Source organism: Cannabis sativa, chromosome 8 (genome assembly GCF_029168945.1).
Source record: "Cannabis sativa cultivar Pink pepper isolate KNU-18-1 chromosome 8, ASM2916894v1, whole genome shotgun sequence".
In the NCBI taxonomy this organism is placed as follows: Eukaryota; Viridiplantae; Streptophyta; class Magnoliopsida; order Rosales; family Cannabaceae; genus Cannabis; species Cannabis sativa.
The window spans coordinates 8,687,417-8,697,966 of record NC_083608.1 but is presented as its reverse complement, the minus strand read 5'-3'; the positions used below and the strand labels follow the sequence as shown (position 1 = coordinate 8,697,966).

The 10,550-nt window shown below is 33.2% G+C and overlaps 1 protein-coding gene across 2 annotated transcripts; it reads right to left on the bottom strand.

Moving 5' to 3' along the window:
• Positions 1–5,381: 5,381 nt before the first annotated feature.
• Positions 5,382–10,124, bottom strand: LOC115699766 (sucrose transport protein SUC3). Of its 2 annotated transcripts, XM_030627311.2 has the most exons (14): positions 9,555–10,124; positions 9,134–9,199; positions 8,861–8,959; positions 8,710–8,774; positions 8,543–8,627; positions 8,302–8,335; positions 7,899–7,998; positions 7,626–7,701; positions 7,012–7,356; positions 6,706–6,849; positions 6,364–6,597; positions 6,208–6,271; positions 6,076–6,119; positions 5,382–5,827 (listed from the first exon to the last, which is right to left on the bottom strand). In XM_030627311.2, exons 1-14 carry the CDS (start codon positions 9,858–9,860, stop codon positions 5,657–5,659), a joined length of 1,833 nt encoding a protein of 610 aa, XP_030483171.1. In that variant the 5' UTR covers positions 9,861–10,124; the 3' UTR covers positions 5,382–5,656. The 2 variants fall into 2 exon arrangements, with proteins under 2 accessions (XP_030483171.1, XP_030483172.1); XM_030627312.2 differs by lacking the exons at positions 9,134–9,199; positions 9,555–10,124 and having other exon boundaries at positions 8,710–8,749; positions 8,861–8,927.
• Between the last annotated feature and the right edge of the window lie 426 nt (positions 10,125–10,550).

Here is a 10,550-nt window from a genome sequence, read left to right as displayed (position 1 = left end):
TTCCTTTTTTGTTTAAAACTTAGTTGATTTTCGTGAGTGATGGTTCTTTCATACCCACGTGTCACTCTTATCCGCGTCCACGTATTTTGGGAAAAAAGAAAGGCAACAAATTTTTTAAAAAAAAAATCTGGTTGACTAACATTTTTGATAGAAATAGAGATTTTTATTATTTTTAAAAGATACAACAAACAATAGCAAAATAAATAGATTTAAAATAAAATAAAATATATTTTTTTTATGATAATTAGTGCTACAATAGCAATCTTGCTAATGATGGTCTAATTTAAAGTTAGCAAATTTAGCTATTTCACTTTTTTTTTTCTTTCGTGAAGCTAACTATTGATAATTACATGAATATTTTGTCAATTTTCTGACACATTACAAAAAAAAAAATGATTTTTCAATGTTGTCATTTACTTGTAAATAATTTTATTTATTATTAATGTTGTATATGTATTATGTTTATAATATTCTTGAAGAGCATGTTCAAAAATTGTGTGTTATATTGTTATAAGTAGTTAAAATCCTCTATTGAATGAAAGGCACCAAAGTAAACTTATAAAATCTATACAAAATGATCAAATTAAAAAAGATATATGAATAAATGACTTATTTGGATAGTCCGATCAAAAATTTAAAGAATAATATTTTTTTTATATATATATTTATTATTACTTAAGTTGAAATTAAAAACCTAAATTGTGACCTTAAATAGTAATGTTTTTTGGAAAAAAAAAATATATCTTTTTGAGTCATCTCTTTAAATTGAATGAATATACATCTACATATATATATATATGATGACATGAATGAAAACTTTGAATACTATTATATAATCATAACCTTAATAAAATTAATGAGATTTACTGCATAATGTAGGTACCTTGAGAACTGCGGGGTACGATGCAATGTCTCTGTGATAATTACATGTAAATTAAAGCTTTCCCGATGCAAACCACTTACAAAAGAGACAATTGAGAAATTAGAAACTTGAGAAGAGAGAGTAGAGAATGAGAAGTCACAGAAAATAACCCTAAATCAATATTTGATAAATAAATATTGTTATTTATATTATTTAAAAAATAATAGTTATTTTAGAAATAGTTACTAGATTAAGTGTTAGGATTTAGGATAAGATGAATGAGGTTCAACTTCAAAATTGATTGGCAATGGGAAGAGTAGTCCATTCATCTTATATATTCTATTATATTTCTACACATTAGCAATGTGACATCATTATCCTTATCACAAGTGGCTCTTTTTGTTCTAATATTATGTTAGAATTTAAAATAAGGTGAATGAGATTTCATCTCAAAATTAAGTAACCTATTTATTTTATATATGATAATTTATTTTCACACATACTTAATATGGGACTCTCTAACACTAAAGTGTGTCTATAGTTTGTTATATTTGATTTTTTTATTTATTTATTTGATTTTTTTCCTTGACAAAAAAATTGGTCAATGTGATTTAAGAAGCTATTATTTATTTGGCAATTATAATTAAAAAATTTATTTATTTTATATAGATTAATATGATTAAAAAATATATAAAATAGAAGGATATATTTTCGATTGATATATAAATATAATTAAACATTAAAAGATAAAAAATTAAGGAAGAAAAATTAAAGTAATTTTAGAGTGGTATTACGATTTTATATTTCTCTTATATATATATTAGGTAGAAATTACGTGCAATGCACAATCATCAAGAAGTATTACCATTGGCGAGCAAATATCGTTCAATCCTGCACAAACAAACAGAAACCAATCACATAACTGTCTCTGGTAACTGTCATCAGTTTTTGACAAAAAAAATAATCATGGCAAAACACACTTTGACCATACACATTGAATGTAATTATTTTTTTCCTAGACTCAAACAAAAACAAAAATTTATAGGGATTTCAATCGATTTGGCTCAACCACGCCGACCAACCGTCTAGAGATTCGTCGGGGTCCGCCAGAGACCATCGGGGTGATGGGTGGCCGAAATCAAGGACTCCTTACAACGAGTCAGACTATGGCTTGGGACTTACGACACACCCAAAGAAGCCGCCAGAGCCTACGACGAAGCTGCCAGAGCCCTCCGAGGCGATAATGCTCGCACCAACTTCGCACCATCGCCACCTGCCGACGCCAACAGCTCAGTAGTACCTTGTCCAATAGTCCCCTCTCCTTCTGGTGCTGGATCAGCCAAATAGAAGGTCGATTTCAATCGATTTAAAATACTTTAGGGATTTCTAAAGCTGTTTTGCATATAGCATCCTAGTGGATGAGAAATTCATATTTAGAAATTAGATTTGACTTAGTTCATATCCCGTGTTAGGGTTATATGATTAAAACTAACATTAATTTTTAAAATACTAATATTAATATAATTAGATAATAATAATGTTAACGAAATATTATTATATTCTTAGAATATTCTGTTAAAAAAAAAAAAGTTAAATAATTACTTTATTTTTTTTGAATTTTTTAAAATTTAAAAGATATCTCAAATAACTTAAATAAACCATACCCTGTTATATAATTAATTATCTGGATACTGAAAATACTAAAGGAGATGTATCCGCACCGTAGAAGCACGGCCATATTTGGAAAAAGAAATGGAGAGATGGAATAGAATAGTGTTGAGGAAAAAAAAAACATTTTACTGAGATTCCCTTTGGAGTGGAGTAGAGTGAAAGCAGCTGTGGGCTATGGTCAAGTGTGTCTTTTGATGCAGAAATCATTAGCTGCCCTTATTCTGAGAAACTGGGGTGGGATATATTTTTTTCTACGAGTAAGAGAGAGAGGATGGGTTGGGTGGGACCTACTAATCTGCATTCTAGTGTTGATGGGACTTTTCATGGGTCCTACCTACCTTTTATATGCTGCTTTACCATTGAGAGAAATGACAACAGACTATTGCCTTGGCTGCAAATCACATGCTTTTATTAGTTGGATAGGTGCTCTATTCCAATGGGGTGGATCCATGTTCCTCACTCACTCGTCCCCTCCCTCTGTACCCTTGCTATTTTCTTTTCATTTTTTTTTTTTTTTAAGAAAATAAATATATAAAAAAAGTGTTTAATAGAATTGAAAAGCATTTTCTGAAATAGCTCATAATGAATGAATTTCTCAAACTTAACAATAATAATGGTCAATCTTCTCAACTCCTCCAGATGCCCTCATCTAATCTCATCTCTGTTCATTTTAGTCTGAATCTCCATGTGCCTTCTTTGGGTTGACGTCATTCAATCTTCTCATATTTATTTCTTAAAAAATATAGATATTATTTTCCTTTGTTTTTTAGAATAGTTTATTTTATTGGATTTGGTTTTGGGGGAAGGAGATATTGTATTGATAATGATTCGTCAACCACTGGTCCAGAAATGTTTTAGTTTTATTTAGTCTTCACCTCGTGGCCATGTTTTTTAACTTTTCTTAAGGGAGCTGGCCCATTTAATCAGAAACCGTCCATCTCGCAACACATTTCCATGGCTTGGGTTGGCCACGACATCAAAAATAAGAAATTAAGAGATCATATATTTATTTATTTATTAAAAATAGGGACAGCATATAAAGCAACACTAAAAAAAAAAAGCAGATTTTCCCATGGTTTTTCTATTTTCCTTTTAAGTATCTTATTACATTTGTACATGAAATTGTTTTTTTTTTATGCAAAGTGTATGAATTGTTACTTTGGTTCCTTTATGTGATCAAAGAATGATGTTACTTTAAGTTTGTGAAGAATGAAAGCAAGAGTAGTCAAAGCTATATTATTGTGTATCAAATTGGGAGGTATATTGATTGCTTAAGTGATAGTGTAACATACGGAAATATAACAAACAAAAAATTCTTTTGCGGTGTGACATTTTTAGAGCTCCAACATTATAGATGAAATAAAGATAAAAAAAGTGTTTATATTGAGAATTGACACGCCAACCATTTAAGACGTCATCCACATCTCTCTCAAATCCATTGTCTTTAAGTACATTGAAAATAAATATAATAAATTATTATTTTTTAAAACTTGGTTACCAATTGACTTGATCGAGTATGAAAAATAAAACTAGTGTTAAATCTTGCGTAGGTAGGGCCACTATTTTTTCATCTTTTTCTTTTTTTAATTAGAATAAAAGATATTTTAATATCTGCCACGAACTAGTCTTGGATCAAGGTTTAAGATAATACAATATGTCAGTGCAGTGTGCAAAATACTCTGCCAACCAAACAATCACTAACTAATAATAGACTAAACAAAAACTATTTTAATGTTAACAGCCAAACTCTTGTCTCATTTCCAAAGTTTTGATTGGCAAAATCTAGATACTAGTTTTGGCATGAGATCTTTAAGAAGTTACGTGTAGTTATAGCACTAATGATTCAAGTCAACTAATATTTGATTTTAATTTTCGTTTTAGATTTTGTTGTCGTATATGTGGATGTAGTCTAAAGTGAAGGTGGCTTTTTTCTCTCTCTTAATATATATATATATCAATTACAAAACAGTTCAATTAAAAAAAGTACGAAAAATAATTTTATGTATTATTTTTTAATTTTTTTAAAAAAAATTACGATATAGGTTGTTCCGGTGATTTCTTCAATAGTTTTTGTGTAGGTTGCTATTGTAAATTTTAATTACAATTTAAGTTGTTCTGTTAGTTGCTATAGAATTTTTTATGTATAATTTCGTAAAAATACAAAAAAAAAAATATATTTTAAAGTGTAAAAAAAAAAAATCAAAAAAATAATAAATAAAAAAAAAAAACGCTGAAGGAAATCGGACTTTGTTTGGAAGATGTTCACTGCTAATTTTAGGCGGTAGGGCCAGTTGGAAAGTAAAATCACAAAGTCCCCAATTGGACCTTTTTCTATGTCCACTTTCCACTTTCCAGCGGAAGAAAAGAGGTTGCAATGCAATAGCAAAGTTTACCCAATTTGATTTCGCAAAGATCAAACACATGTGAATGTGATGAGGCTTCAAAGTCAAAAGATAGTCAGAACGTCAGATACTCCATCCACCCCCACACCCACACCCACACCCTCTCCCTCGGCAGTCGGCCCTGGCTGGATTACTACTAACAAGTAACAACCAACATTATCAAATCCAAAGGCACTATAGTATTGTGTCAACAAGTTTGTTGTTGTGTAAATATATATGTTCATTGATCACAACAGCTGCGTCGAATTCTACTTCGATGAAACTTGGAACAATTTCATGTTAACAGTAATATTCTAATTCTCTCAATGCTAACATTTTATTTTCTTGGAAAATATAAAGTGCTCTCACCAATTTACAGATCACTACCATCTTATACATCAAACGCTTCTCTAACCATTCTTGTGACCATTATAATTCGACTTTTGAACAAATCAGGGAGAAATCAATACGTGGTAATATATATGATATCATTAATTTTATCAATCTTTATGTTATCTTATATCCTTTCCATATAAATGAAAATTTACACATTACAAAAAGCTACAAATACCCACAAACGTGGGAAAAGAATGAATGAATTTGTGTTAAGTATTTGCATAATTCTTCTGATGTGAAATATTACACGTACGCTGTATGGCGATGGGCCATCTCTCTACTCCCGACACAATTGCCAAGAGCCATGTACAAGTTGTTCATCAGGTTCCCCAGATTCGGTAAGTCATTAGCCAAAATGAAAACCAGATGACTGGAACGAGCTGTTAGATAGATTTGGTAGCCTGCGAATGGCAATAACACCAGCTGCAAGTGCAGCGAAGGAAGCCAAGACAAACGCAGGTACATTTCCTCCGCCAAATAAAGCATCCCATGGTCCAGCTCCAAGTGATATAATCATCTAATTTATACAATATTATAATCAATAAAAATAAATAAGGTTGTAGAAGAGACTTATAGGAAACCAGATGAAAGAACCATTTCTATCATGGGCAGCCAAAGCAAAACTGATTTACATCTCTATATAAAATGTGGGGTGGAGGGGCAAAGAAGAAGCATCTAAGCAGAAGAAACATATTGAAAAAGTGACAATTAAAATTTTGAATTTGAGAACTAGGGAAAAACTTTAAAAGAATGCACTATAACTACCTGCGGAACAACAATTGCTAGATTTAGAACACCTATAGCCAGTCCTGCATAATAACATAATACAAACTTCAAAAATCAGAAAGCAGCAAGGGGGAAAATAGAAGCTGGACTCAACATAAAAGCCATGCTAACCTTGGCCACCACCAGAATCTGCTGTCAGCTGTGCTGTCACAGAAAATGGAACACTATAGGTAATCTGCAAAAGACAAGCAATCAACATAAACAAACACAAACAATTAAAAATATTAAATCCTAAAATTACTTTCTAGTACAAGAGCATCAACTTACAGCAAGTGGGAAGCCAAGAATAGCAAAAACAACAAGGGAAGCTGTCTTGATAGTATCATTCTCGCCAATTGCATGTTCAATTCCTTTAGAATATTTGCCAACCGCTATGATACTTATGATAGCAGTGCCTGCCATGCAGACAAACACAATAAAGTTGCTCAAAGCCCATACTATTCTAGCACCCATCCTCTGACACATAGGTTCGATAAGGAAAGAACTGATTCCCAGAATAACCTATTCATCCCAAACAACCATTAGAATCAGCATAATTCCAAGGAGTTAAGGGAAAGAGGAAAAAACCAAATAATTTCAAAGGGAATCAACTCAAATTAGAATTCTTACTGAATTCAAAAGCAAGCCAAATGCACCTTCTCTGACACCTTCATCATAGGCCTTTACTTCAGCTGAGTTTCCCTTTGGATTCCCATGATAAACCTCTCTTCCCATCCAATCCGTATCAAAGAGAAAGAATGGAAACCATGATAACTGTATAAATTAATATCAGTGTCAAACATAAGATAGTGACAAGAAAGAAAGCGAGCAAAAAAATAACATGGTTAATCAACAATACTTGCAAACTCTATACAAATACAGCAGGTAATTGACAATGATCGTATTATGATAAAGCAAACTCTATACAATACCCACCCAACTGAGAGCCATAACAATGAGCACTGAATGCATTGCAGGTGGTAAATGCCTTAAACTAATCAACAGATTGACTAAAACAGCGCCAGGGCCATCAATATGCCCAATATTCTGTTCTTCCTCCACATTTGAATTAGCATTGCTTTCACGGCCACCAGTAGCATTCTTCACATTGGCACCATTTATGGCGGAGATATCATGCTTTAGTTTTGAAAGCTCAATGCCATTTTGTTGTTGATCCTCCAGCAAAGGAGCAGCATCTGATAAACGGCGGGGCTCTTTCACAGTGAGTGGAACCTCTTCAGCAAAATATACAGTTATAAGTGTACAAAAAGTTAGAAATACCTGCAGGATTTCAAAGCTGAGTATTAGATTTGTAGCACAGCTTGAAAATAATTGGCTCCGAAAAATTTCAATTTTTCATTAAAAAATTACTGACACTAACTAGCAACCAAGCATAACAAAAATCTTTATGCTCCATAAATCAATCTAAGGTATCCTTTGTTCGCAGAAAATCCATTAATACCCCTACCCTACCCATTGTGTGTATATTAATTCAATTATACAATATGCAAGGATGCATTATGAACCTAATCTTGGATTACAAAGCTTACCACTGCAACAAGAAATGCTGCCTTAAGATTTCCACAAGCTTCACAGCAAGCCCGGGTTAACAGAAAGGGAAACCATCTGCCAAAAGTAATTTGAATTAGTCCCATAAAATGGAAAAGAGAGACCATAAATGGAGAAAATTAATAGGCAGAAGATTTTGTGCCATGAAATTAAAAGGTTTCATTCATCCAACTTGGTATGAAAGGCATCATATTGTGAGTGATCCTTGCAAGCATCAACAACATAAAGTGAAAAGAAAAGAAAATCAGTCTCACTTGTGCCACTGTCCACTTGCTCCAGCAGAGAATCCCAGGATGTTACCAACAGCCATCCATAAGCAAAATACAGCATTTGAAGTATTGCGTTGATCAGGGCCTGGAATGAAATCGAGACAATTATCTAATCAATCAATGAGTTTTTTTTTTTTTTTTGAAAAAGAGAAAGAGGCCACTTGTCTTAGACTGGCCTCCCTCCGACATATATTAAGAACCTCACTTATGGAGGAGGAATACATTGGTAAATGAGAAAAGTGTCATCAAAGAAATAGACCCAGCCACCAACACAAAACAATTCTTGGTGATGTTAGATAAAACAAATCATAAATTCCAGATGTAATTCACGAGTACTAAAATTGCAGAGCTGTGCAAATAAATATGGGAGATGGAAATAGAAGGTTACCAGCTAGATCAGCCAGGAGAGCCCGAGCTGGTCCCTGTAAAAAGTTATAAAATTCATTGTTTATAAACACATTATGTAAAAGAAAAAAAATTCCATGTACTTAATTCTAATTGCCTTACTTAAGGTGCCTAGCTCAGGTGAGTGAGTGTCTATCAGTGGCGGGGGTTCCAAACCCCTTAATGTATATATAAAAAAATATTCTATTGACAGCATGTGGTTCACAAAGTTATTATAAACTCACCTGCACTGTATTGTTGGCAAGATCAAGCAACCAAAACCCAATTATAAATACAACAGCTGCCCTCGTCCGGGTACCTTTAAATGTTCTGCATTTCCTTAGATGAGTTGGTCAACCTTAAATGAATTTGTAGTATAGAGTACCAAGATTCAAGAGAAGGCAACAAAAACCTGCAATGCTCCTTTGTGTCTCCTAATAAGTATCCAACGTCTGCAGAAAACCCGATTAATATCACCTATATTACAAGGCTTAGTTTAGTTATATTTATCACAATATAAACTAAATAAAGACAGCTGAGAACAAAAAAATAGTAATGCTTACAGCAGCTGAAATCATGAGAGATCCAGCAAGAATGAAGGGACGTCTTCTTCCAAATTTTGAAGTACATTTATCGCTCCAAATACCGACACAAGGTTGAACCTAAACGAAAATTAAAAAAAACAGGATAACGTATTCAAAATGCCATTTACCAGATTGAATACATCTGTTTACCCTAAAATAACCAAACTAGTCATAACAACCACAACCAACAATAATAAAAAATTACTTATAAAACAATTACAGTTAAAAGATAAATTGGCTGCTGTAACTTACCACAAGGCCTGTAATGGGGCCACATAGCCAAATAAATGAAGAAAAAGCGTGCCCAATCCCAAGTGTCTGAAATGATAAATTTGAGCGCCGTTAACAGAAAAAAGGATACAATGTGATTAGTATCCCAATTAATACAAGAATTCATAGTAGAGAACAATATGTAAGACTGCATTTTCATACTAGTTATATGATTCGTATCCATTATCACCGCCTAAATATTAGAATTTAATCTAGATACATAATTCAATCTTTTGAGCTAAAGTCCACTATTTTAACTAGATTATGTTAATGCTTATGATAAAAAAAAACGTTGCAGATGTATACAGATAAAGGGGTCGGTGCAAGCAAGCAAGCAATTTAAATGTTATGATCGATTCAGTTAGGATCGATGAATTATTTCATAGTATAAGATAAGAAAAACCTGTATATAGGGAGTCAAAAGTGAAAGCTGTAACGCCCAACCAAATTGGACACCAGCGGCTACAGTACAAGTAAGAACCAGAGTGGCCAGACTGCAATTCTTATTAGATCTGGGAGGATTCGACGGAGAGAGGTCATCAGAGGTCCCATTAGGAACCCTAGGAGAAGACGTAGAAGAAGAAGGAATCGAAGAATTGAGGCCGATTTGGTGATGATGGGGTTCATCAAGTCCCACCATTTCCATTTCTGCCTCCTTCAGGTTCCTGTACGGAACCCGAATCGTCACTGAGTCCGTCTTCGCTGACATTTTATCGATGACTCAGTCGAATACTCAAATTTAATCGCTTGTTCATCCAGATTAATGCTAAAGATCTGGTTTTTCTGAGCCAATATCCAATTTCAGGGATTAACTTTTCAGAAAAGAAAGAATGAATGTTTTTGGGGCTGGTCAAATTTGCGCGGGTGGTGAAGAGTCAAGTCCGATCTCATTACGGGCAGACTTTTGCTACACTGCACTGCACTACCATGAAAGCTCCTACGTCAGCGGATATGGGCCATTAGCTCAAAGTATTGGACCGAAAATAAATTTATCTGGGCTCATAAAGCCCATAACGTGTAATGTTACATCACCGAAAGTATCTTTGACCGAGATCTTCAATCGTGACCGTCTATTTTGTCTTGGTTAAAAGAAACGAAACCGTGGATCGGAGGAAAAGTAAAAGTCAATCTAAACATGCCTTTGTGATTAAGCCAACTGTGCAAGCCGACACAGACCATTTGAAATTAGATTTATTACCTCACGTACCTTTATATTTGTATCTTAATATCAAAAACACTGTTGCCCATTTAATCAACGGTGCTGTTCTTTTTTATTCTTTTCTTTTTCCTATTAACTTTTCACACTTGAAATGTATTTAGAACTAATTCTATCTCAAGAAAAAAAGCTTGCAAGTTGGCGGCAGATGAATTGGATACTAAAATTTGGGAGGACCCTTAG